A 25,744-nucleotide genomic window follows, 5' to 3' on the forward strand; every position below is an offset into this window, starting at 1 on the left:
TTCCTGAACATCTTCTCTCATCATATAAAAAAAAAGGTTCTTCCAACCCCAAAGGATCAGCCACACATCCAGGTTCATTTCTAACTTAGATCTTACCCAAAATACATACTATAGTCAATTCTTATTAATTAAGCTAAAAAAATATTTAAAAAGAAAAGAGAGAGAGTGTTGGTTAAAAGATCAATCTACAGACAGACTTGAATTCAGTTCTTGAGGTTCAGATACGTAGCAGAGATGAGCTTGTAGTTGCCAAAAGTCCTTTGTCCATATTCAGGGTGGCTCCAGTCAGTGACTGGGGATTTCAATCCTTGTGGCGTAAGGTTTCCCCCTCTTGAAACCCAAAGCAGATCTGAGATGAAGTAGGATCGTGTCCCAGGGTTTTTATACATTTCCAGCAGCTTTTCGGCCTGAGAAAACAACAGGCTTAACTCCTTCTCCCAAACGTCCTGGCAATTAGCACAGGGTAATTTCAGACACAGGTGACCACAACCTTCAAAGAGACACACAGACAACAATACTATTTCACTCCAGTGTCTTCCTAAATGTTAAAATTCCTTTTTTGATCTTTGAATCAAAGCTCTAGCGATAGACAAGCCCTGTTTGCTGACATCCCAAGCGCTGAGCAAACACCTCCCCTTCTACCTCTACCAATGCCGGCTGCATTTCCAAGCTCTGGTCATTTACAGATTTTCCTAACCAGTTCCTGAGGTTCACCCATGGGTCAGGTCAGTCTGGGAGGTAATTAACTCTTTCTGGCCCTGTCACCTTCCAATGAGATATTAGATCACACTCCTAACGTCACACGGGGCTTATCCTGTCCCCACTGTTGTGTGGTGTTACAGCGGCTGTTAAACAGCTGCTGCATCCCACCCCAGAGGTGGCTACATATCAGTTGTCAGGGAAGTGGTGGCTGTGGAGCCCTTTGGGATACTCCCGGATGGCAACATGGGATATTAACTTGGGACTTGGCTTCTTGGGACTATTCCCAGCTCTGCCACCGACTTGCTGAGTGACCTTGGTCGAGACATGTTCCAGCTCTGTGCCTTAGTTTCCCCACTGCTGACATGTGCCTGATGAATCCCACGGTTCACTCTATGTAGGGCAGAGTGCGTTTCTCTGCTCACTGACCAGCTCCTCTCCCTTCCCTTGGCAGCCCTCGTCAGTGTGGGCAGACGCCCACCTCCCTGGAGCAACCATGCTGCGAGGCGCTTTCATGCTCTGGAACCTCTGCTTCTTTGATGTGGAGAGGAGCCTGGCACGCAGGCTGCAGCAGAACACGCATTACCCCTTCCAAGTGCAGCAGCCCAATGGTGAGGAGGACGCCCCGGCACCAGGCCCAGGAAGCTGGGCCCTGGGGTGTCCAGGGTACATGGTCCCACATCACCCAAAGCTCCTGGAGGTGTTTGAGATGCCCACAGGAGGATGTGTCTGATGCAGCATCACTGGGTTGGAATGTTATGAAGGGGGGCCCTGAAATGGCCTTCTGCACTCCAGAACCTGCTCTGGAACCTACTAATGTTCTGCACACCCTGCTCCAGAACCTACAAATGTTCAACCTGCCCCACTCCAGAATCCACAAGCCTCCTGCCTTCCGTGCTCCAGAACCCACTCCAAAACTAGCAAGTGTTGCCCTTGCACAACCAGTCAGCCTCCCCTGCTCCAGACTCTGCTCTGGAGCTTGCAAACATTTTTATTTCCCCTCTCCAAAACAGCAATTGTCTGTCCTCCTCGTTCCAGAGCCCACTCTAGAACTCACAACCATGCTGGCTCCTGCACTCCAGAACCTGATCTGGAACCTGCTTCTGTCTGTTCTCCTCCAAAAACTGCTGCAGACCCCACAGAGGTTCTGCCTTCCCCACTTCAGAACCCAGAACTGTTCTGTCTTCCTGCTCCAGAGCTAGCAAGTGTTCTGCATTACACACTGCAGAGTCCATTCTGGAACCGGCACATGGCTGCCTTCCCTGCTCCAGAATGTGATCTGGAACCCACAAATGCGCTGCCTTTCCTGCTCCAAAGCATGCAGCTGTTCTGCTTCCTTGCTCCGGGACCCGCTGGAATTCATCCTGCCCCAGGGAACTCACTGCTCATGGCCCCTTACACCGACTGGCACTCGCCGAAGGGCAGAGCCTCCCACATGCTCCCATTGTATGCTTGGCCCTGTGGCTCTGGGGACAGAGAGGGCCAGTCTTAGAATTGAAGGTCCCAGCTTGAGCCTGTCGGGGGCAGCCCCAGGTTCCCCCCCACATGTGGTGAGTCTGCCCTGGGCCTTGCTGGCTGACACAGGGGAGGGTGGGTCCTGGCCCGGTCCCATGCTGAGCTCTGTCTACTGTCCCCAGTGTTCGTCATGGAGTATTACAAGGACACGCTGTGGAAGGGGGCCCTGGTCTTCCTGATCTGTGTCCTGGGTGGTGTCTTCTACTTCAAGAGTGAGAAGGTAGGAGAGCCCGTGGCTGGTCCCAGGCTGTGCCCCAGAGCCCCCCAGCTGGGCCCCTCACACAGCCTGCCTGGACCCCAGGGGCTGGTACTGGGCCAGGCAAAGGGTGTTGTTCCCATTCCCACCATTGGGGGGTTCTAGATAACTGGGGACCCCTCCCCCTGAGTCCTCCAGCTACTTCCCCAGCCAGGGAGCCAGGACCAGCAGGTGTCTCTGGCTCCAGCCCCATCTCCACCCTGCTCCTCCCTGGCTCTGGGTCTTGGCTCCCGGGTCCGTCCTCTGCAGGTCTCCCAGGATTACTTCGGCTTCTTCGTCTACGGGACCCTGGTCGGCTTCTGGCTCCTCCTTAGCTCCATGCACAAGCGGCACCTGGTCATCAACCACGTCCAGGGCTGCTACCAGATCTACATAAAGAGGCGGCTGTGGGAGGAGGGGCCCCTGCACCAGATCTACGTCCGGTTGACGGCCCAGACAGATGGTACGGCCCCTGCCCGGGGAGAGAGCCCCCCCTGCCCCCACGGGACTCTCGTCCCTCACTGGCTGCCTCTGGCCTGTCCTGCAGCCTACGGGAAATGCTTCTACAGTCTCATCATCAACGGCCACGGCCTGGAGGTGCTGGCCCTGGCCAGCCTGTCGGACAAGTACGAGGTGAGCAGCCTGGCCTGGCCCTGCCCTTCCCTCCCGGCCTGGCAGGGGGCCATGCCAGGCACCACGCTGCAGCCCACATGCTGTGCCTGGCACACGTCACCACTGCAGCCATGAACCCACTGTGAACCTGAGAGATCAGAGAGAGACAACCTGCAGCCCCTGTTAGCCCATCCCTCAGGTCCCCCACCTCCAGCTCTGTCAGTGCCCCTCACTCCCGACCCGCAGCCCCTGCTAGCCCAGCCCTGAGGTCCCCCACCCCCAGCTCTGCCAGTGCCCCTCACTCCCGACCCACAGCCCCTGCTAGCCCATCCCTGAGGTCCCCCACCCCCAGCTCTGCCAGTGCCCCTCACTCCTGACCCGCAGCCCCTGCTAGCCCATCCCTGGGGTCCCCCCCCAGCTCTGCCAGTGCCCCTCACTCCTGACCTGCAGCCCCTGCTAGCCCAGCCCTGGGGTCCCCCACCCCCAGCTCTGCCGGTGCCCCTCACTCCTGACCCACAGCCCCTTGCTAGCCCAGCCCTGCTCACCCCAGCTCTGCCAGTGCCCCACCACCCCGACCCGCAGCCCCCTGCTAGCCCATCCCTGGAGTCCCCCACCCGCAGCTCTGCCACTGCCCCTCACTCCCAACCTGCAGCCGCTGCTAGCCCAGCCCCTTTGCTGTGAGTTTGCACAGGTTGTTGGCAGGTCGGGAGGCTGCTTTGGAGCATGGGGCTCTCTCAGGATTAGTGTGTCTCTGTGTGGGTGCTTGGGGGAGCGCATGTTCCCAGGCCCCATGGCAAGGCCAGGCAGCGAAGGGGCCACAAAGGCTGAGTGGCTCCTTCCAGGGTAGGGGGAGATACCCTGGGGCAGGTGCTTGGTGGGGATCCGCCCATCTCTGTCCAGATCCCCTTGCCTGGCCTCATGCCCCCCGCCCTGTCTGTTGCCCCGCCAGCATATGGAGTTCTTGGGCAGGCGGATCGCACGCAGGCTGAAACTCAACTACTTCGACTACCTGGATGTGTCCACGCGCCATGTGATCCGCCACCGGCCCCCGCTGGAGCGGGACGAGGAGCTGCAGGTGTGAGGGGGGGCAGTGCCCCAGTAAAGCTTGGCCTCCCTCTCTGCTCGCAGCTGTTTGCACTGGGGGGCCCTGCTGGTCCCACCCGCTTTGGGCCTGTGGGCGGGCAGCCCCCTGCAGCGTATCTGGTGGGGCTTTGCCCTGGCGCCCACCGGGTGTCACCCCTTGCAGCCCCACAGCCCCTCCGCGACTGGCCAGGGGAGGCAGCCTGGGGTCCTCGGTCCCTCCTCGGGGTGCAGGCGGGTGCCTCCCATGTCGGTTCCTGGGGGACCAGCCCTGCAGCTGTGCCAACTGCCCAATCAAAGAGCCCCAGGGCCTGCCGGAGCTGACTCCCCCTCATGTCCAGGAGGGAGCAGCTGCCAGCGCCCCCAGGCGTCTCAAACCCCCAGGCCTCCCACACAGAGCTAGCCCCCCAGTCTGCCCCAGTGCCCGGGATCCCCCTGGCTGTGCCTGTTCAGAGCATCACCCCTCTGGCCCAGTTCCCCCCCAGGGCTGGCCAGGAGGGGGCTGGGGCTGACTAGGCTGCGGGCGCGTTTGCCCAGGGAGGCTGGGGACGGGCAGTGGGCAGCGGGACCATCCCTGTCCAGTGCTGGGGACCTGGGAACAGCCAGCTTGTCCAGGGAGGCCGGGAAAGTCCTGTGCCCAGGGGCCGTCCAGAGGGGCCCAGCTGGTCGCGGCTGGCATCCACGAGCCGCGCCACACAGGCCCACAGGTGCCTGCTTGGGTGCCTGGTCCAAACCAGCAGGTTTCCCTCCTCGGCCGCTGTGCTGGTCTCCTCGGCCAGGCAGACTCGGCACTCGGGCCCGGGCCCAGTGGAGGCTAACGGGCCGGTGAGCTCCCCAGCAGGCAGCATGCAGGGCGGAGACGGCTGCTCTCAGGGTGTCCCGGTGCTGCTGGGGGGGTTGCCCAGCCAAGTGGGGTGGGGGTACCTGGGGCCGAGGTGTGGCTGGGCACAGTGACCTTGGCCTGGCCTGGCTGCGTCTCTCTGCTCCGGCCTGCTGGAAACCGGCCAGCAATGTATGGGCCCTGGCACTGCCCCGTGCGAGCCGCCCTGCACAGCCCCCCCTAGACAGAGCAAGTCCTGGCCCCTGGGCTGGGCTAATGGGGGCCCAGTCCCTGCCTTGCCAGCTGGCCCTTCTTCTAGCCACTGGGCTGTCGTTCCGGGTTCCCCCACTAGATGGGGCACGTCGCACTCCAAACGGTTCGGTGGCTCCGAGCCCTGGGCTGGGGAGGTGCAGGGGGCACTTTGCAAAGCCCCAGGACATCACACACCTCCAGCCCAGTCTTGGCTGACCTGGGCTCTGTGACTGGGTGAGGAGGACGTGTGGATCAGGGTAAAAGACAACCAGGGGGATTCCGTGACACTGGGCAGGTCCCGTCCCTGTCTGTGCCTCAGTTTCCCCATTGGACATGGGGCCGGGGAGCCTGAGAGCACTGAGGTGTGTGAAGGGTGCCAGTGGTCGGTGGGCACCCAGCCCCAGAGAGCAGCGCACGTCGCTGCAGGGCAGTCCGGGGAGTCGGGCACCAGCCCAGCACCTGCTTGGAGGTGCCCCATGCTGGTGAGGGAAGGGTGCTGGGGCTCGCAGGTTCACACAGCCACGTGCTGCCCTGCCCAGCCCATGTGACTGGCAGCCAGCCCTGGGCATGGCTGAGCCCAGCCGGTCTCCTCCTGGCAAAGGGCCGGCTGTGCGGCGGTTGAGCAAGCTTGCCACGGAGAGAGCCTTGTGGGCCGCCTGGACAGTTACACCGTATGCAGAGCACATCGGCTATCATCAGAACAGGATTGAACTGAGTACTAGCGGACGCTAGAAACATTTCCTCTGTTCCAAGACACCACAGCCACATGACACCCCCTTTGCAGTGCACCAATCAAACAACCTGGAATTCCCTGCCGTTTGCATAAGCGCCCAAAACAGACATACGGAGTGGCTCTGCGACAATCCGCAGTATACAAACCCCTAGCACTGTACAGAGCCAATTGCTCTCTAGACTTTGGCAACACGTAGGACTTTGTAAACCATATCCGCAGGGTCATGCTGTTCCCCCTGACCACCAAACAGCGCCGCGCCAAATATGTCCACCCGGGGACACTGCGCCCCAGGACACACTAGTATATATATATGCTTAACGGCCCATGGGGACTGCTTGGATGCGCTACAAGACACTCTTCGGAAGCTCGCATGGGTAGTCGGCCACTAGAAGCAGATCAAATTATTGCGTTATCTATGCGCCACGGCTCACATGTGCACACAGTAACACGGACCCGTGGCGTCACACACGTCTTCCTCAGAGACATTTTTGCAGGGGGACTCCGAAGCTGGGCATGTCTCAAGGTAAAGTCCAAACAAATCAGACCACCTGGCGCTGCCAATTCTTTATGTTGTTCCACTTATTTGAACCTTGAAGACACCACGGCACGGGAACCGCCACAAGCTGTGCACAATGAGCGAAAACTACCTAAATTGACGCGCGGGGGCGCTCAATAAATGCCACTAAAGAACAACACCGTCGACCATGGTTGTTGCATCAGGGGTATCTCCTATACTTAGCGACCGTTCGCACTTTTCAGTACAGAACTGCACTTTGACACATATGGTCAGTAGACATCTTATTCGGGGCAATCTCGGATTACATGGGCCCGCGAGAACATCCTCTGTTAGGACAGGCGCGTGCAAACAGACTACTCCCGTTGCCAAAGCACCACAGACATGCTTGCGCGCGAGCTACAGGGGCCGAGGCACAATCCACCCTCGCGACACACCTCACGGGCGATCCACAAACGACCCCTAATAGTCACGATGCCCAGGTGGCATTTGTCGCGCACAGTGTGATCATCCCGCGTGACTGGTCACTAGTCGCGGATGTCAGCTGTGAGGGCACGCATGATAGGCCGGGGCAGGACTCGTGTCCCACACTAGGGTGGGCGCTGAGCACACCACACGGTAAAACACGGCAGCCCTCCACCAGACTGGGTGCCTAGAAACGTAAATCTCCGGTAGCCATCACCAGTCCCACATGCTCTGCTCACACCTACACAGCCACACCATACTCTACCAGATGCTACCGTGGGTGGTTGTGACACATGGAGCTACCAGCAATGCTCCAAACCCAACCAACGAATAGCGGGACCAATTCGTGACAAGGCGTTCCTTCAGTCACTTACAAAACATAAATGACACCCTCATTTGCCAAAATTCCTTTTCGGATTATCCAAACCACTATTATCGAAATCACAGCACCAACCACATAACCACAGCCCGGTTTGTCACATTTCACTGGCCGAACATGAATCTCTGCACTAGAGAAAGCTTGTGAAATTTCGACACCCAATCCACCCAACGATCATACTGCCCACTCTTCAACCCAGCCCTTCACTGCCACCACCACCCCACTCCATCGGCCCATCTCTCTCACTCACCCAGCCACCTCATGCCCCCTAACCCCACTGCCATCTCCTCAAGCCCAGCCCTCACGCCATCCCCCAGCCCACGTCACGCCCACCTCTCACACCCCGCCCTCATGCCACCCCAGCCCACGTCACTGCCTCCTCGTCACCACCCAGCCCTCATTGCCACCCTACCACCGCATGCCATCTCCTCACCACCCAGCCCCCCACTGCCATCCCCCACCCCCACGTCACTGCCCATCTCTCTCACCACCCCACGCCCCCCATGCATCCCCCACCACCACGTACTGGCCCATCTCTCTCAGCCACCCAGCCCCTCACTGCCCACCCCCCAGCCCCAAGTCATTGCCCACTCTCCTCAGCACCCAGCCCCATGCGGCCACCCTTACCACACGTCACTGGCCATACAGGAGTTCAGAACCCTGGGTCAAAGGAAGAAGGAGAGGAAGCAGAACACAAACCCGGATTGTCAGCAAAAGCGGATTCAGCTCCCTTGGAGAATGATGGGCAGATTCTGGAAGCCGACTGATAGGGATGGGGTTCAGAGAGCGCCAGTTAAAGAAACCATGCTAAGAGCAACAAGAAAATATCCATACACGAGATTGCAGAAAAGAACAGCAAGTGTACGAAAGTGCCCAGCATGGCTAGCAGGAAACTCAGTGGTGAGCTGAAGCAAAAGAAGGAAGCTTACAAAATGGAAGCTGCCAGATTACTGGGAGGCATATAAGATTATTGCGGCCTGCAGGATAGAATCAGAAAGGCCAAAGGGCAATTTGATTTGAAAGTAGCAGGATGTGAAGGATAATAGGAAGGGTTTAACAAGTATGTAAGACACAAGAAGAGGACTAGTGGGAGGTCCTACTGCAATAGGCAGGTATCCTAGTGGTGGAAGATATGGAAAAGGCTGAAGTACTCAATTCCTGCTTCACTTCAGTCTTACGGGCAGGATCAACTCCAGACTACTACACTGGGGAACGCAGAGAGGAGAGGAGGAGGCAGCCCACTGGATAGAGGTCGTATGGGACTGACTTAAAGACGTACACGTGCACAAGTCATGGACCGGGACGAACTGCATCCGAGGTGCTGAGGAAGTTAGCTGATGTGATTGCAGAGCCGTTGACATTATCTTTGAAATCATGCGAACAGGAGAGTCCAGAGGACTGAAAGGAGCAAATATAGTACTATTTTAGAAAAGGGAAAAGGAAGATCCAGGAACTACAGACCAATCAGTCCAACCTCATCCCTGCAAAAATCATGGAGCAGGGTGCTGAAGTGAATCCATCCTGAAACACTAGAGGAAACAGTGATCAGAACAGTCAGCATGGTTCACCAAGGGTAAATATCATGCCTGACCAACGCTGATTGCTTCTATGATGAATGACTGGAGCTTGTGGATGGGGCCAAAGCTGTTGAGTTGTATAACCTAGACTTAGTAAGGCGTTTTGACACGGTCCCACCAGCATCTCATCATACAAAAGGAAGTATGGGTGGAGGAATGGACTGTGAAGTGGATAGAAAACGGTTGAATCAACGGCTCAGCGGGTAGGTATCAATGGCACACTCTCTAGTTGGCAACCAGTAACAAGTGGTGTGCCCCAGGGGTCTGTCTTAGGGCCCCGTCTATGCAATGTCTCATTAATGATCTTGATGATGGGATAGCTTGCACATAAGTAAATTGAAGATACACCAAGTTGGGGGGAGTGGTGGACACGCTGAGGGCAGGGATAGGATTCAGGGAGACTTAGACAACATGAGAAGTGGCCCACAAGAAACCTCATGAAGTTCAACAAAAGACAAGTGCAAAGTCCTGCACTTAGGACAAGAAAACCCCATGCACTGCTACAGGCTGGGACTGTTTGGCTAAGTAGCAGTGCTGAAGAAAGGATCTTGGGGTTCGGGTAGATGGAAAGTTGAACATGAGCCTACAGTGTGCTCTTGTAGCCAAAAAGGCTAATAGCATGCTGGGCTGTATAATAGGGGTGTTGCCAGCAGTCGAGGATGTGATTATCCCTCTATTCGCAGCTGGTTGAGGCATCTGGAATATTGTGTCCATTTTGGGGCGCCACACTAAAAAAGGATGTGGAACAATTGGAGAGAGTCCAGCGGAGGGCAACAAAAATGATAGAGGACTAGAGCACATGACTTATGAAGAGAGACTGAAGGAACTGCGGCTTATTTAGCCTGCAGAAGAGAAGACTAAGGGGGATTTGATAGCAACCGTCAACTACTTGAAGGGATTGCTCCAAGAGAGGAGGGAGCAGCTGTTCTCAGTGGTGACGGAGCACAGAAACGACAAAATGTTTGAAGTTGCAGTTGCGAAGTCGAGCTGATATTAGAAAAACTTTCTGACTAGGAGAGTGGAAGTATGGAATGGTTATAGGGAGGTGGTAGAATCTCCATCTTTAGAGCTATTTAAGGTCCGGCTAGACGCGCACCCTGGCTGGGATTATTAGGGAAAGTGGCCTGCTTAGCAGGGGGTTGACTAAGTGACCTCATGAGGTCCCTTCCAACCTTTGATTCTATGATGCTATGATCCTCCACCACCCACCCCCCACACTCCCCCACCACTCACGCACTCTCTCGCCCCCACGCCACCACGCACCCCCACGTCACTGGCCCATCGCTCTCACACCAGCCCTCATTGCCTACACCCCCACCCACCCACGTACCACTGCCCGATCTCTGTTTTCTCATAACCCAGCCCCCATTGCCACCCCAGCCCACACACTGCCCATCTCTCTCATCAAGCCCCTCACTGCCACCCCCCACCCCACATCACGCCCATCTCTCATCACCCACCCCTCACGCACCTACCCCACCCACCAAGTCACTGCCCATCTCTCTCACCACCCAGCCTCTCACTGCCACCCCCCAGCCCCATGTCACTGCCCATCTCTCTCACCACCCAGCCCCTCACTGCCACCCCCCAGCCCCATGTCACTGCCCATCTCTCTCACCACCCAGCCCCTCACTGCCACCCCCACCCAGCACGTCACTGCCCGTCTCTCTCACCACCCAGCCTCTCACTGCCACTCCCCTCGCCAGCACCCAGCCCCACATCACTGCCCATCTCTCTCTCCACCACCCTCTGCTGCTGCCCACCCCTCACCTGGCGCTCACGGACGGCTCTAGTGAAACTGAGGCAGAGATCGTGGCACAAGGTTCAGGGAGCCGAGCGACAGGCAGGAACTGGGTGGGCAGAAATGGCCATGTGTTAAATAAAACCATCAGCCATGATCTGGAGCCTCGATCTCTTTAACGAGAGACTTTCACCTCTAAAGCAACGCTCCCCCAAGTCCTTCCAGTGCTGGCGGTCGGGGTTCAGAGACCCCCCAGGGAGAAGCAGAGGTTTATCCCATCCCCCGTAGCAGCTAAACCCACCGTTGGTGCATTGTGTCAGTTACCTGCACGGCCCCTCCCAGCCACAGGCGCCACTTGGCCAGGTCAGGGCGTCAAGGGACATGTGCCTAGACCAAAAACGGGCGACCAGCCCCGCCTAGCAGCTGGGCTCAGATGAGCTGGCTCCAGCCCGATAGAACCACGGCACCATTGCAGCACATGGGAGCCGAGCCGCCAGCCAGCGAAAGGACACACCAGGCTTTGGCCACTGGGCCAGGAGGGAGCTTTCCCCACCTCCAGTCCCTACAGTGAGTGACTCGAACAACAGCACAATGGAAGAGGGAAGTGAGCCGCCCTGGGCACAGTCCTGCGGTGAGAGGCTGGCCGGGAAGGCTGGCGCCTCCTGTAGCTGCGGGGACGCTGGGGACTGGTTACTTGCACCCAGGACTTTGTCTAGGCTGGAAGTGTAACACCCAAGGGTGCCTCGTTACTGTCTGCATAACTCAGCTGGGTTTACTCCCCTTCCCCTGAACCCTATTTCGTCTGGGAATCTGCAGCTTTCCCATGAAATAAACCTTCTCTGTCTCCCAAGCCGGGGTGCAAACTGGGGAGCAGGTGCCCCAACGTGAGCTGGTACCTGGGGGCTGGTTTCACACCAAGGGGCTGGTTCGAGCACCTGGGCACTACGAACTCGGAGGGGTGGATGTGGGAGAGCCTGGACCCCACAAGGCTGGTGAGAGGCAGGGTGAGGCCTGGTGCTCGTGGACAGGCGACTGATGGCAGGGAATTGAGCCAGACCCCCACAGCACAGAGGCCCCTGATGTTACAGGGAGGGCGGTGACAGAGCTGCCAGCCCGAGCAGGCCCCAGCGCATCCCGTTGGCACTGTCAGTGGGGTTCGAACCTGCCCGGGCATGGCCAGCTGTAGCGTTTGGCTGGGTGCTGGGGGGCAGAAAGGAGCCAGGAGGGCTTGGCAAAGGAGCTGAATGTCCTGCCCTCCTCTGCCGGTGCTGAACAGCTACAAGGACAAGGGCAGAGTCCTGCACTTAGGACAGAAAAACCCCATGCACTGTTACAGACTAGGGACCGAGTGGCTAAGCAGCAGTTCTGCAGGAAAGGACCTAGGGGTTACAGTGGATGAGAAACTGGATATGAGTCAGCAGTGTGCCTGCGTTACCAGGAAGACTAACAGCATTTGGAGCTGTATAAGCAGGGGCATTGCCAGCAGATCGAGGGACATGACATCCCCTCTATTGACATGGGCGAGCCTACTGTGAGACTGTGTCCAGTTTTGGACCCCCACTACAAAGGATTGTGAAAAATTGAAGTGTCCAGTGGGCGCAATGAATGTTGAATGAATAGGGCCTGGCGGCACATGATTTAGGAGGAGGACTGAGGAATAGGGATTTTAGTCGCAAAGGAATGAGGTGGGATTTGTAGTGACCTTTACTATCCGAAGGGGTTCCAGAGAGATGGATCTCCGTGTTTCATGGTACCAGATGACAGAACAAGGGAGCAAGGTTCAGATTGCAGTTGGGGAGTGCTAGGTTGATATTAGGAACATAGTTCCCAGGTAAGGTGTGTGAAGCACTGAATGGGCGTCCTGGAGTGGATGGGATCTCTTCTTGAGAGTTTTTGATCAGGCCTGGCTGACAAGCCCTGGCTGGGTGATTTAGTTGGGCTTAGTCCTGCTTTGAAGGCAGGGGTCGCTAGAATCCCTGCAGGGTCACCCTCACCTGGGTTCTTGACCCCTTCCCATCCCATGTGGGCTCCAGGCCCCCATTCGTGCGGGGGTCTGGGGCATCAGTCCTGCTCGCAGATGCAGAGGTAGCTTTGGTCCTTTTAACCTCCTGGCCCTCTTCTTCCAGCCAGGTCCCAGACTCCTGCCTGGGGGCCCACTAGCGTCCAGCCACAGAGCAGCCGGGCTCTCTCCACTAAGCCAGCGGCCCAGAGCGCTGCGACTCTCCCTCTCAAGGGAGGAGCGTCGTTTCCCCCCCCCCCGGTTGTCTACTGTGCGTGTGGCCGACAATGGCCATCCACAGCTGGGGGGCTGGACTCCACCAATCCTCTCACTGCCAGAGCCCCTGGGTCCCATGTGGCGCGACAGAGCTGTGAGGTTGGAGGTGGATATGCGGTCAATGTATCCTCGCAAGGCCCTCCGTCCAGACGTGGGCCCAGGTGGGCGTGCCAGCTGGCGGGGTGGCTCTGTCCAGGGGAGCTCGCGCCTGCGAGCCGCACCCTCCCAGACACTGCTTCGCAGAGGCTCTCAACGCCAGGGCCACGCTGGCATCCCGCGCCCCCGCCTCCGTGCCCTCCAGTGCTCACTGCAGTTAGCCAGCTGCCCTCTGTGACATGGGACAGGACCTGCCCCACAGGGGGGCTATTACCAGTCATGGGCGGGATACTACATGCCCCCCACTGTGTGCCTGCGCACCTCCCATCTGTCAGACCTCCTCACACCCCCGGCATAGGCCAGCCGCTTATCTCCATTGGACAGATGGGAAACTGGGCTCAGAGGATCTAAGTGACTACCAGGATTCTGCAGTGGCCCTGACTCGTCTCTCACTCCTCCTGGAGCCGAAGGCAGAATGGTGCCGTAAAGGGGACTATTCGAGACACCGCCCACGGGCAAACGCGGAGGGTTAAACCGATCCCATGTGCCACACATATATGCTGCTAACAGCCCGGAGAGCAAAGGCACTGGGGGCGGGAAAGAATCTGCCCTCTAGACATGGGGCAGGGCTGCCCCCCTGCAGCAGGGCACTGAGAGGGCAGCAGGGGTGGGTGCCTGGCAGGCAATGGCTGCCCTCCAGCATCTCCTGTCCGGGGGGCCTGGGATGGTGTCTTGTTGCACAGACGGTCTCTGCCAGCTGCGTGGGGTGCGGGAGGGGACCTCAGACTGTGCCTTGAGCTGCGCGCTCTTGCCCGCCGCCCCCCCCAGAGGAACCCGTGTTCTGATGGGGCTGGCTGGGTGAGCTTTGGGATGCTGCCTCCTCATGCCCCCGGACACTCCCAGCTCTGTGCATGGTGTCCTGTACCACACGAGGCTCAGAAAAGGGCCAGGGCTGCCACGGGCTGCCCAGTTCAGGGGGCGTCCCAGCCCGTCTCGCCTGAGCAGGGTGGTATCACGTGGCCGATGGACAGGGGCCCACCAGGGCTCGAACCAGGGACTGAGCTCAGCCCGGAGCCTCCACTGAACTTCTACAAGTGGAAGAGAGAGACCCCAGCCCGCCTGCCCCCCCGGATCTCCCCTCCCCCAGCTCGCGGCGGCAGGAGGCAGAGCCATTTAATCGCTTTTATAAAGTGCACAAAGGCAACAGACTCCACGGGAAGCTGATGCCCCCTCCCCTGTGCCCGCCCGCGCCAGCCCAGTGGCACTCCCCAGAGGAGAGGTGATCTCGGTCTTCATTTACCGCTTCAGTCGTGCCCAGTGACAGGGTGGGTGCCCGAGTGCAGACACAAAGGGGCCAGCTAAGGGGAGCAAGGGGCTGCCCAGATGGCAGGGGGAGCAGTGCCTCTGGTTGGGGGAGGGGCTGAGTGCCCCCTCCGTGCCTCCAGCTGCCCCCGAGCTGAGCTCATGGGAAGTGGCCGCAAAGCAGCCCCGTGGGGAAGACACAGCTGGGCATGCGGCCTCCCACGGACAGCGGCTACCTCTCCTGGCTCTGCACCAGAGCACTGCCCCCGTGGGCCAGGTGTAGCCTGCGGGAATGAAGCCCAGGCAGCCCTGACCACGCTGCAAGGGGTCAGACCCACAGGACTTGCAGCTGGGTGCCATCCGTGTCTCCCACCCCCCACTACCGATCTGCCACTGCAGCCCCAGGGTTCATCCTGGGCCACTGTGCGTCCTGTTGATTGCCCCGCTCCCAGCAGCCCCCTGCTTTCTAGGCTCGCCCTGGAGCGTGGCCGTGCCCATCTTGCCTGCTCCCCAGCTGCTGCAGCAGCTCACCCAGCAGGGCCTTGGCCAAGTCTGATCCCCTCCATTTGCTCCACAGTCCAGGGCCTTTTCTCTCCCCATCCTAGGCCCTGGCAGCTGCAGCGTCCCAGGAGAACACAGCTGTGGTGGGGTGGGAGGCCCCCATTGTGGGCACGGCTGGGTCCTGGCAGCCTGCTAGCGAAAGGCTCCAGCCATGACCTGTGAGCTGGGAGGGGCATGGACATGGCGTGAGGGGCTCTCGGAGCTGCCAGACCCCCATAGGAGTTATGCACAAGCCCCATGGCAGTTCCCTGGGCCTGGGCCTTCTCCTGCTGACCCTCCCTGTGCCTGCGCACAGCTCCACAGACAGAGCGGACGCCCCCCAGAGCTACGGCTTCTGTGGGGTCAGAGCCCCACCTACCCCCAGGTCACCCACAGCCCCAGGGCCAGCTGCCCCCCAGGCACTAAGAGTCCCTGCGTCCCCACAGGCCAGGGAGGAGGTGCGAGATGGAGCAGATCTTTCCATATCCAACCTCTCCTGTTCCTCCTTCCTGGGCACACGCCCAGCAGCCTCGCTGGGAATGGAGGAGTGGGAGCTGTCCCCCTACCCCTCTCCAGCAGGGCTCTGCAGTGCCACCTTGCCACAGGACTAGCCAGCCCTGGTCTTGGCTACAGGAGAGGCCCCGCTCCAAGCACGCAGCAGAGCAGGGATAGCTGGGCTCCTGCCTGGCGTTCCTCACTTGGTGCTGGAGCGCACGGTGCAGGGACAGAGTCACCCTAGGGCTGGGGTCAGCCAAGTGCGATGCACAGTCAGACACGTTGCCCCGCTGGTCCATCCTGCCTCTGTGCAACCAGCTGCCTGGCCTCGCTCCAGACACTGGCCGGGGCAGGCTGTGCTGACCCCCAGGGCTCAGCTCCGCAGCCCAGGAGTGGGGGGCACAGAATCACTGACCTCACCCACAGGTAGATTTCACACGGGCATCTGTGCGCACACCCCCACCCATGCACAAATACATCAGACACCTGCAATAGTGTCTACACAGACACCCACTAGTGCACACACAGACCCCCCTGACACCCACTAGTACACACACAGACACCTCCCCCGACACCCACTAGTGCATAAACAGACCCTCCCCATCAGATACCAGGAGCCTCAAACCCAGGCCCCCAAGGTTGCCAAACAAGAGCCTTACCTGCTGCACCCCTGCCCAGCAAGCCCAGCCCAGGGACCTGCAGCTAACACCCCACTGCCAGAGCCACGTCCATGGACACAGCTGGGTTAGGTGACTAGCAGCAGACGGCTGATTGGACATCACTGGGCATAAAGCTTCTTGTTCCTGTCCCCCCACATTACTGGAGCTGCCAGCTGCTGGGCACAGCAGGTCCCTGTCTCCTGCCCTAATTCCAGGGCTCGATTCTTGCATGACCCTTGGCGTGACATCTGAGTCCAATGCCAGCTTAATCCTTGGCAGGGCCATCAACCTGCCTGCCGTGACTCCAGGGCGTCAGTGTTAGGCGCAGGGCAGAGTGCCAGGAACCCGGCACCAGCCCCACATCGGCTGTGAGTTCTGTGTTCGATTTCACCAACCAGTTACCAGGTGTGAGCTTCTCAGCCCCACAACAGCCTAACCAGGGAGTCACAAACAGGCCCGTGGGTGCCCCGCTCTGTCCTACCACCTGTATGATAGCCGGGCCCTTCCCCCAAGGATACAGCAACAGTCAGGTTACTCCCTGTCCCAAAGGACCTGTCCTCACCCCAGAGCCCCTGCGCTTCAGCTCTCACACAAAAGCCCCCGCTTGTAGCCAGCCCTATAACAAGCTGTCAAAAGCTTCGTTACATGGGAAAAAGAAACAGGAGAGTTCTTGGTGAGGCTCAGCAGGGAACCACAGATACACACAGGAGTTACAGTCACAAGTTTCCAAAGGGAATAGAAGTGTCTATCACACGCAAGCTCCATACGTCCTTTCGGGCTGACCCAGGCTGAGCACTGGGGATCTCCTGCTTCTGCCTAGAAACCTGCCCCTCCAGAGTCCAAGCAGAGCATCATTTCCCTCGCCCCTAAATGCGCGGCACTCTGCTTCCCTAGGCACTGCATGGCGCTGGCCGGCCTCTGCAAGAGTGCCAGCTGAGTGTATGGAAGAAAAGGGATCAGGTGACTCTGGCCGGGAAGGGCTTGAGCAGAGAGAGCGGGCTGAGGGGTGTTTGTCTGGAGCGTGGCTGGGACGAGGAGTAAAGTGAGAGTGGGGTCTGGCTCACTGCCCCAGAATGGACCCGGCGAGAGGTCTGGTTCGCTGTATCTACAAGCTCTGTTTTAAGACCCTGTTCCTGGTCACGCGATACCTCTGTGTTACTGCTGGGCTGAGAGTCAGGTCTGACTGCAAAGTGGGGGTGCAGGACCCTGTGGCTTCCCAGACCCGCCTGGGTAGGCTCGCTGTGGAAGCCCCACGGAGGGGCAGAGGATGCTAATCTCCAGGAGAGACCAGGAGGTGTAAGCTGTGTGAGCTTCTTGCCCTGCAGACAAGTCTGCCTCAAGGAGAGGAGGCTCCCCAAAGTCTGCCTGGCTCTGGGGGAGCAGTTCCAGAGCAATGCGCCGGGGACCCGGTGACACTCTCTGGCCTCATGGCTGGACCGGCTGGTCAGGTCACTGGGGTCTCGTCTCGCAACCATTGTCCTCTCATGGCCAGAACCGGTTCTGTACTCCTGAGTGGTCCTCTCGGGCACCAGGTCACAGTCGCTGGGTCTCCATCCTCCAGCCATTCGCCGGGTCCCAAGTTCTGCTCCGATCTCTGGTAACACAATCCCCTCTCCCTACCTCTGTTAACCAGTAACTACCGGGGACACGAGTCCACCCCGCTGCATGCAACCCACTGGAAAACCACGAATCCCGAGGAACAAGAAACCAAGAAACTCCCCACTTTGTGCACATGTTCCAGGCTGGTAACTGAGCAGCACATGTCCCCCCCAGGTGTACCATGTAGGTGTGAGACGGTGTGTGCCACCCCAGTGGATTGTTTCTGCCTGACCCCCATTGTTGAGCAGGGGGGTCGCTGCCCCACTTTGCAGAGGTGGATCTAGCACGGAGGGCGGCAGTGACCCTGTGGCCAGGGCAGAGCTGGGACTGAATCCGCATCTTGCCTGTCCCTGGGTGGGTTCCGGACTCACAGGTCTGGTGAGCTGGTGGGTGGATTCGCCATCACTTGTGAGGCCGTACTCCACCTGGGTCCCTCTTTCACCTAGAAATTGTGTTAAATGTAATCACTACATCCAGCAATGGCAAAGTTCTTGTTCAGGCTTGTAGGTCGGATTGGAGTAAACTGCAGGTTCAAATCAGTCTCTGAGAACATCGCGCACTGGATGGGTCATCAGTCCTTTGTTCAGAGCTGTCAGTTTGTAGCAAAAGCTCCTTCAGAGGTAAGAAGAGATGAAACAAGAATGAAGGAGATGAGGCATCAGCCTTTTAGGCTTTTCCAGGTGTAAGACACTCTTGTCCTTACTGTGAAAATCCAGCAAAAGGATTCTCTGGCAGGGAGTCACATGGGCCAGTTTCTGCACACCCTGCTGAGTCACAAGGCGTATCTGCCTTCTCTCCATGGGTCAATTGTGTAGCTGATGGTCCTTAATGGGCCATCAAGCAGGCTAGGCAGAGCTAACACCCACTTGTCTGGGATGTCTCCCAGAAGCACAGCACAAGTTTGAAATACAGACAGTATAGAGCCAATACTCCTAACTTCAACTACAAAATGATACAGACAAACAGACAGCATAATCATAACCAGTAACCCGTAACCTGGTCTTAGACGCCTTATATGACCCCCTTTACCTCAGATTTGGTGCCACTACAGGACCTTGGTTGCAAACCATGTTCTATATGGTCCCAGTTTATATCAAAAACGTCACACCTGGCGCCGTTCCTGGTCCCGTGCAGGCACCTCCTCCCTTCCCTACGAGGCACCACATGCATTCGCACTCCCGCAGCCCAGCAAGACCAGGGCTAGTGCCTGTGGCAGCTGTGCCCATCTGCCCCGGGCAGCATTGGGGAGCCCAGCTGCCCCATCTCCTCCCTGGCAGGCGTGGGCACAGAGCAGGCCCTGCCCTGCAGACAAAGGCTGGGCTGTGGGTCTGGCACAAGCTGTCCCCCCAACAGAGTTCGGAGGCCACTGGGCCAGGCTACCAGCCAGCCCCCTCTCCAAGCCCCAGGCTCCTTGGTGGGGCACAACACACACCCCTGGCAGGGCACAGGGCTGCGGTGTCCCCAGGTCTGTGCAAAGCAGTGGGGCTGGTTGGCACCTGATGGGCTGCAGGGAAGTGCAGCCTGTTGGGTCGGGGGGGGCAAGCGCTGCACTGTGGGGCAGCACAGGCAGGGCAGAGCAGAGACGGATAGGCCCTGGGGTGCCCCTCGGATCACAGCCTACATGCATGGCCACAGCAGGGAGACTCTCAGTGTAGAGACACCAGGATCCTGCCCATGGGGCTCGGCTGGGCTCACACCATGGAACTGAGGGCACTGACCGGCCCCAAGATCCGAAACGCACCTGGAGCCTGGCTCTGCCCTCCGGCCACCACTAACCCACACACCAGCCAGCCTCATGATGGAGATGGGGAAACTGAGGCACAGATGGGGCTGTAAGTTTCACACTGAATCAATCCTGGCTTCCAGCCCCCTCCCCCCTCAGCCCAAACTACTAGACCCTACTGTCCTCCCAGATCCAGGGATAGAAGCCAGGAGCCCAGGCTCCCAGACTGCCCTGCCCTCACCATTAGACCTCACTTCCTTCCAGAGCCAGGGATGGAAGCCAGGAGTCTGAGCCCCAGCTTCCCCATCTCCCTCATCCCACACACTCTAACCACTAGACCGCGCTCCCTCCCAGAGCACAGAGACGCGTGCACACGGAGACCTGGGGGTGGGGTTGTGTAACAAAGGAGCTGGTGAGAGGTGATGAAGATGGGAGCTGGCAGCCGGGCCTTGCAGAGGAGCAGCTAATGAGCTGCCAGAGCATCTGCTCCCCCTGCCAGCCCGGGGGGGGGAAGGGCGGGGGGCAGATTCCTGCGCAGCCGCCCGGCAGCGCCTTATCCGCTGCAGCCACCTGGCCAAGGGTTCCTTCAGCACTCCCCCTCAGCTGCCTCATTAATGCTGCAGCCTTCTCGTTAGAATAATCAGGGCCACGGGGAGGGAGGGGGAATGCGGGAGGGAGAGATGGGGGCTCCCCTTTGCTGCAGGGGCTGCTCTGGGTCTGGCCAGCCAGCGTGGGGTACGGGGAGCAGGGCTGGATCCAGAGCAGAAGTGGCTTGTCCTGCCCCTAGCAAGCAGGACTGTCTCTGTGGGCTGCCCAAGGGCGGGGCTGGTCCCTCTCAAGGCTGGTGTCAGCGGATGCCGGCATCAGTGGATGTGGGGGGCAGTGGATGTGAGCAGCGATGTCGGTGCGGGAGGGCGGCAGAGCTTGTGTGCCTCAGTGTGTTGGTGGCTGGGTGTCTGCAGTCATTGCTGGTGTCAGAGAGTGCACAGATGTCAGCAGCATCGTGCACAGGTGTCGGGGTGTGCGGATGTTGCTGCATGTGTGTGCAGCGTGTGCAGCTGTCAGAGTGTGTCGTTGGTATGTGCAGGTGTCAGGGAGTGCAGGTGTCAGTCTGTGCAGGAGTCAGGCTGTGCAGGTGTTGGTGTGCACGGGTGTAGGGGCATGCAGATATTGGTGTGTGCACGTGTCAGTATGCACGGGTGTCAGAGCGTGCAGGCATCAGTGTGCACAGGAGTCAGGGTGTGCAGGCGTTGGTGCACATGGATGTCAGGGTGTACAAGTGTGGGTGTGTGCGGGTGTCAGGGTGTGCAGGTGTCAGTGTGTATGGGTGTCAGGATGTGCAGGCTCGGTGTGCTCGGGTGTCAGGAAGTGCAGGTGTCGTGTGGATGTCAGGGTGTGCAGGTGTCGGTGTGTGTGGAAGTCAGGGTATGCAGGCTCAGTGTGCCAGGTGTCAGGGCATGTAGGTATTGGGGGTGTGGGTGTTGCTATCAGTGTGTGTGGTTGTGCGTGTTAGGGCGTGCAGTTGTCAGCAGCAGTGTGTGTGGTTGTCAGGGTGTATTAGCGTCAGTGCGCCGGTACTGTGGCTGTTGTGGGGTGTGCACAGGAGCCTGTGCCTCTGTCCGTGTTTCAGAGGAACACTCCCAGCCCCAGCCCTGGGGTTTTTGGTGGGGGGGGCACTTTGGCTGCCTGGGAGATGGGGACACATGCAGCCTGACTGCCCATGGCAGCTGGCCCCACCCCCAGGTGCCTCCATCACTTTGATCACTGTGGACAACCCCACCGTCCTGCCCATCACTCCAGCCCGGAACCAGGGCATCTTGAGGGCCTCACAGCCAGGCTGTGTCTGAGTCTTGCCAGTTCCTTCTGGGCAGCATCTCTGGGATCCGGCCTCTCCTCTCGGTCCATGCAGCTAAAACGCTCCCCCAGGCTCTCACCAGCTCCCTTCTCAATTAGTGCAACTCCCGGCTCTCTGGCTTGGACGAACGCAGCCCTGCCCTGCCCGGCAATGCCGCTGCAGAGCTGCTCCTCCCAGCCTGCCGCGTGGATCAGGTCACCCCTCTCTTCGCATCCCACCCCCGGCTCCCCTGCTCTGCCACGGCAGACACAAGCGACGTTCCTGCACCGTCACGGCCCATCCCCGCCTGACCTGTCACCTTGTTTGGTGCCGTTCAGCCCAGGCTGCCAGCAGCCAGTGCCCCTCGGCTTGGGAGCAGCTCCCTGGGACACTTTGGGGGCTATCCAAGGGGTGCAGGGTGAATCACTGTCACCTGTTTGCAGTGTGAGGGAGCCTCGTCTGTGCCGCTGTGGGAAACTCACCCCAAACGATGGGCTGCTGGTAGCACAAGCACCCCACTCTGGGCTCCGCAAGCCCCACTCTTTCTGTCTGCAGGCTGACACTTGGCACCCCCAGCCCGTCGGCTCCCTGAGTCCTAGGACAGAGCAGAGATCTCAGTCTATGGACATAGTTACCTGCAGAGTTCTGCCCTGACCGGGGCACAGGTCCCTCCCATCTGTTTGTACACCCCCCTGCGTCACACTCCACTGCCCAGTGCCTCAACCACTGCACAACCGCAGAGCACACAGATCGGAAGCCTCCATGGAGGCAGAGTCCCCAGTTAACATAAGAAAGGCCAAACTGGGTCAGCCCAATGGTCCATCTAACCCAACATCCTGTCTTCCGACAGGGGCCAGTGCCAGGTGCCCCAGAGGGAATGAACAGACCAGGGAATCATCAAGTGATCCATCCCCTGTCACCCATTCCCAGCTTCTGACAGTCAGAGGTTTAGGGACACCCAGAGCATGGGGTTGTATCCCTGCCTATCCTGGCTAATAGCCATTGATGGACCTGTCCTCCGTGAATGTATCTAGTTCTTTTTTGAACTCTGTTACAGTCTTGGCCTTCACCACTGTGATGGAGTAGGGGCTGCCTGTGTGGGGGATGGGAGAGCAGGGGAGGACTTTAGGGGATGGATGATACCGGAGCCTGGACCTGAGCTAGGTAAGGGGGGGGGAAGGTCAACACCTTGGCCCAGGAAGGAAGACAAAGGAAGGGGCCGGCAGGAGGGAAGTAGTTTTTCAGTTTGGGTTTGGGGCTGTGTGGGTGGAATTCAAGGTATCCTAAGCTGGGCTCCAAGCACCCTGAACCCCCAGAAGGACTCGATGGAGGGGTCCTGACTGCGCCTACAGACTCTGCTGTAACCTGCATTCCTGTTGTCCAATAAACCTTCTGTTTTACTGGCTGGCTGAGAGTCACTGTGAGTCCCAGGAAGAGGGGTGCAGGGCTGGACTCCCCCACACGCTGTGACAATCACATCCTCTGGCAAGGAGTTCCGCAGGTTGACTGTGCGTTGTGTGAAGAAATATTTCCTTGTGTTTGTTTTAAACCTGCTGCCTATTCATTTCATTGGGTGACCCCTAGTTCTTGTGTTATGCAAAGCAATAAATAACTCTTCCTTACTCACTTTCTCCTCACCAGTCAAGATTTTATAGACCTCTGTCATATCCCTTCTCACACATATCTTTTCCAAGCTAAAAAGTCATATTAATCTCTCCTCATACTAAAACTGTTCCCTCCATAGCAATTTTTGTTGCCTTTTTCTGAACCTTTTCCAAGTCCAATGTATCTTTTTTGAGATGGGGCGACCACATCTGCAGGCAATATTCAAGCAATCGGTGACCATGGATTTATACAGAGGCAATATATTTTCTGTCCGGTTCTCTATCCCTTTCCTAATGGTTCTTAACATTCTGTTTGCATTTTTGGCTGCCGCTGCACACTGAGTGGATATTTTCAGAGAACTTTCCACAGTGACTCCAAGATCTATTTTGAGGGGTAAGAGCTAATTTAGACCCCATCACTGTGTATGTAGAGTTGGGATTATGTTTTCCAATGTGCATCACTTTGCATTTATCAGCATTGATTTTCACCTGCCATTTTGTTGCCCCGTCACCCAGTTTTGTGAGATCCTTTTGTAGCTCTTCTCAGTCTGCTTTGGACTAAACTATCCTGAGTAGTTTTGTATCATCTGCAAATGTTGCCACCTCACTGTTTACCCCTTTCTCCAGATCATTTATGAATATGTTAACTAGGACTGGACCCAGCACAGACCCCTGGCAGCACCACTATTGACCTCTCTCCATTCTGAAAACTGACCATTTATTCCTACCCTCTGTTTCCTGTCTTTTAACCAGTTACAGAGCTGCAGGCTGCTCCTCCCAGCCTGCCACGTGGACCGGGTCACCAGACAGAGCTGAAGAGAAGGATTCAAAGAGAAGCCAATTACTGATCCATGAGAGGAACTTCCCTCTTATCCCATGACTGCTTACTTTGCTTACAGGCCTTTGGTGAGGGACCTTGTCAAAGGCTTTCTGAAAATCTAAGTACACTGGATCCCCCTTGTCCACATGCTTGTTGACTCCCTCCAAAAATTCTAGTAGATTGATGAGGCATGATTTTCCTTTACAAAAGCCATGTTGACTCTTCCCCAACAAATCATGTTCATCTCTGTGTCTAACAATTCTGTTCTTTACTTTAGTTTCAGTGGTTGCCATTACTAAGCACTTCGGCTATAGTCACCTCTTGGAGCAGATCCTGTGCTCCACTTCAGACTAAATCGAGAGTTGCCTCTCCCCCGTGGGTTCCAGGACTAGCTGCTCCCAGAAGTCGTCATTACCGCTGCATCGCTAACTTCACCACCATTCAGCCCTCTCCTGAGTGCACTGAGCCGGGCCCATGGTACAGCCAAAGGGACATTTAATTGACAGAGCTGAAGAGAAGGATTCAGACAGAAGCCAGTGTAAGGGCTGGACACATGTCTACAGCTAAGAGACATACAGCGAACGCAGTCTAGAGCCTACGCTTGTTACCGCGGCCCTGTCCTGGCTGTTGAGGTATTTCCCAGCCAATGGCCAGGCTGGCCAGTGCTTGGCCAGTGCAGAGAGCTGGGGTCTGCTTTTCATGAGCCGCGCCCACTGGCAGAGGGTCACTGCCAGCAGGGGTGAGGGTGCCCTTGGGTGTCCTTCCTTCCCCTCCTAGACAGGGCCAGACCTTCTGACTCTTTTCAGAACCGGGTGTTTAGTCGCCATCAGTTCGCCCTGGTGGTCCCCCTAATCCAGGGCTCCTTGCTGTTTCCCACCCTGCACCTTGGCTTGCCTGTCAGCACGGGGCTGGGCTCCCACAGAGGCCAGTTCGCTCTCAGACCCACCCACTGTCACGGAGTCCGGCCCTGCACCCCTCTTCCTGGGACCCACAGTGACTTTTATCCAGCCAGTAAAACAGAAGGTTTATTGGACAGCAGGAACACAGGTTACAGCAGAGCTTGCAGGCACACCAGAGGGAGAAGGAAACATAAGAGGGTTTGGTCTTCGGCCGGAGGAGGAGGAGGCAGACAGTTTGGTTTGGCTGCTTGGGAGCGATATTCAGGGATCCTATGGCTGGGATCCAGTCACCCTGAACCCCCAGAAGGACTCAGCGTGGAGGGGTCCGGGACGTGTGCCTGACAAGCCGTGCTGTACCTGTGGTTCCTGTGTGTCCAATAAACCTTCTCGTTTACTGGATGTGATATAAAGGTCACTGGCGGTCCCAGGAAAGGGGCTGGGGCCGGACTCCGGACAACTTGTGCAGCGGGGAAGTAATAGCTGCAACCCCGTGGACTGCGCTTCCTGCAGTAAGTGACTGGGAGCAGTAAAACGAAGGGTGATAACCCTGGGAGTGGTGCCCCATGAGCAAGGACTTGCAGAACAGCAGGTCCCCGGGGATTGCAGCGAGCGGTCCCAGGGCGGAGAGCGCAGCTCGACCCTGGGCAAGAGTGGTACCTCAAGAAGGGCGGTGCACTAGGGGTCCCCGGACCGGGGAGCGCGAGCACCCCGACCTGTGATGGCCAGCAGGAAGATGTACGCAAGTCGGCGAAGTGTGACTGCTGGTGCTGGGCATAGCAAGAGGGGCTGCGCACGGGAGACTGAGAAGACCAGCTTGATTGCCCAGCTGAGAGGGAGACGGAGCCCTGTCTGAGGGAAGCAGCCGAGCAGATGCAGCGCAGTCACCAGTGTCGTCCCCGGGGGAGTGGTCAGACGGCGGAGAGGCTTCCCGAGAACCCCCCTTCCTAGCCCTAGAGAAGGCGGGGAGGAGCCAACGAATGCCGAAGGACGGTGACCCCCGGCGCAGGAATCCTCAGTCGAAGCTCAACCCCAGGCAGGGGATCTCCGGCGACGGCTCGAGCAGCTGGGAGCAGCTGTGCTGGAAGAGGAAAGGAAGTGAGCGGAGAGGCGCTGGATTAAAGAGGCAAGAGTGGAGGAGAAGGTGAACCGGCATACATGAGGAAGCCAGCGTCACATGAGCTGGAGGATGAAGGAGAAACAGCGAACCGAGCTGGAGCTGCCCAGCTGAGGAGCCGTGGAGCCCCGGCTCGGTGAAGTGAGGGACCCAAGCCTACAC

General features: G+C 58.2%; 2 protein-coding genes across 2 annotated transcripts in view; one reads left to right on the top strand and one right to left on the bottom strand.

The window, feature by feature from the left end:
- Nucleotides 1-25,744, bottom strand: part of SLC52A2 (solute carrier family 52 member 2) — a 397,658-nt gene that overhangs the window by 32,767 nt on the left and 339,147 nt on the right. The window lies entirely within an intron of this gene.
- CATSPERQ (catsper channel auxiliary subunit theta) lies at nt 1,164-4,272 on the top strand. The gene is made up of 4 exons (XM_075062044.1): nt 1,164-1,310; nt 2,337-2,566; nt 2,609-3,082; nt 4,011-4,272. Exons 1-4 carry the CDS (start codon nt 1,196-1,198, stop codon nt 4,140-4,142), a joined length of 951 nt encoding a protein of 316 aa, XP_074918145.1. The 5' UTR covers nt 1,164-1,195; the 3' UTR covers nt 4,143-4,272.

This window comes from Chelonoidis abingdonii, chromosome 2, assembly GCF_003597395.2.
Source record: "Chelonoidis abingdonii isolate Lonesome George chromosome 2, CheloAbing_2.0, whole genome shotgun sequence".
Taxonomy (NCBI): Eukaryota; Metazoa; Chordata; order Testudines; family Testudinidae; genus Chelonoidis; species Chelonoidis abingdonii.

Bases quoted from the DNA above. Each gene is read 5' to 3' on its own strand.
- CATSPERQ (XM_075062044.1), top strand. From the start codon at position 1,196: ATGCTGCGAGGCGCTTTCATGCTCTGGAACCTCTGCTTCTTTGATGTG. The intron at 1,311-2,336 runs GTGAGGAGGACG...TACTGTCCCCAG, and splicing joins CCAAGTGCAGCAGCCCAATG to TGTTCGTCATGGAGTATTAC. The intron at 2,567-2,608 runs GGGTTCTAGATA...TGAGTCCTCCAG, and splicing joins TTCCCATTCCCACCATTGGG to CTACTTCCCCAGCCAGGGAG.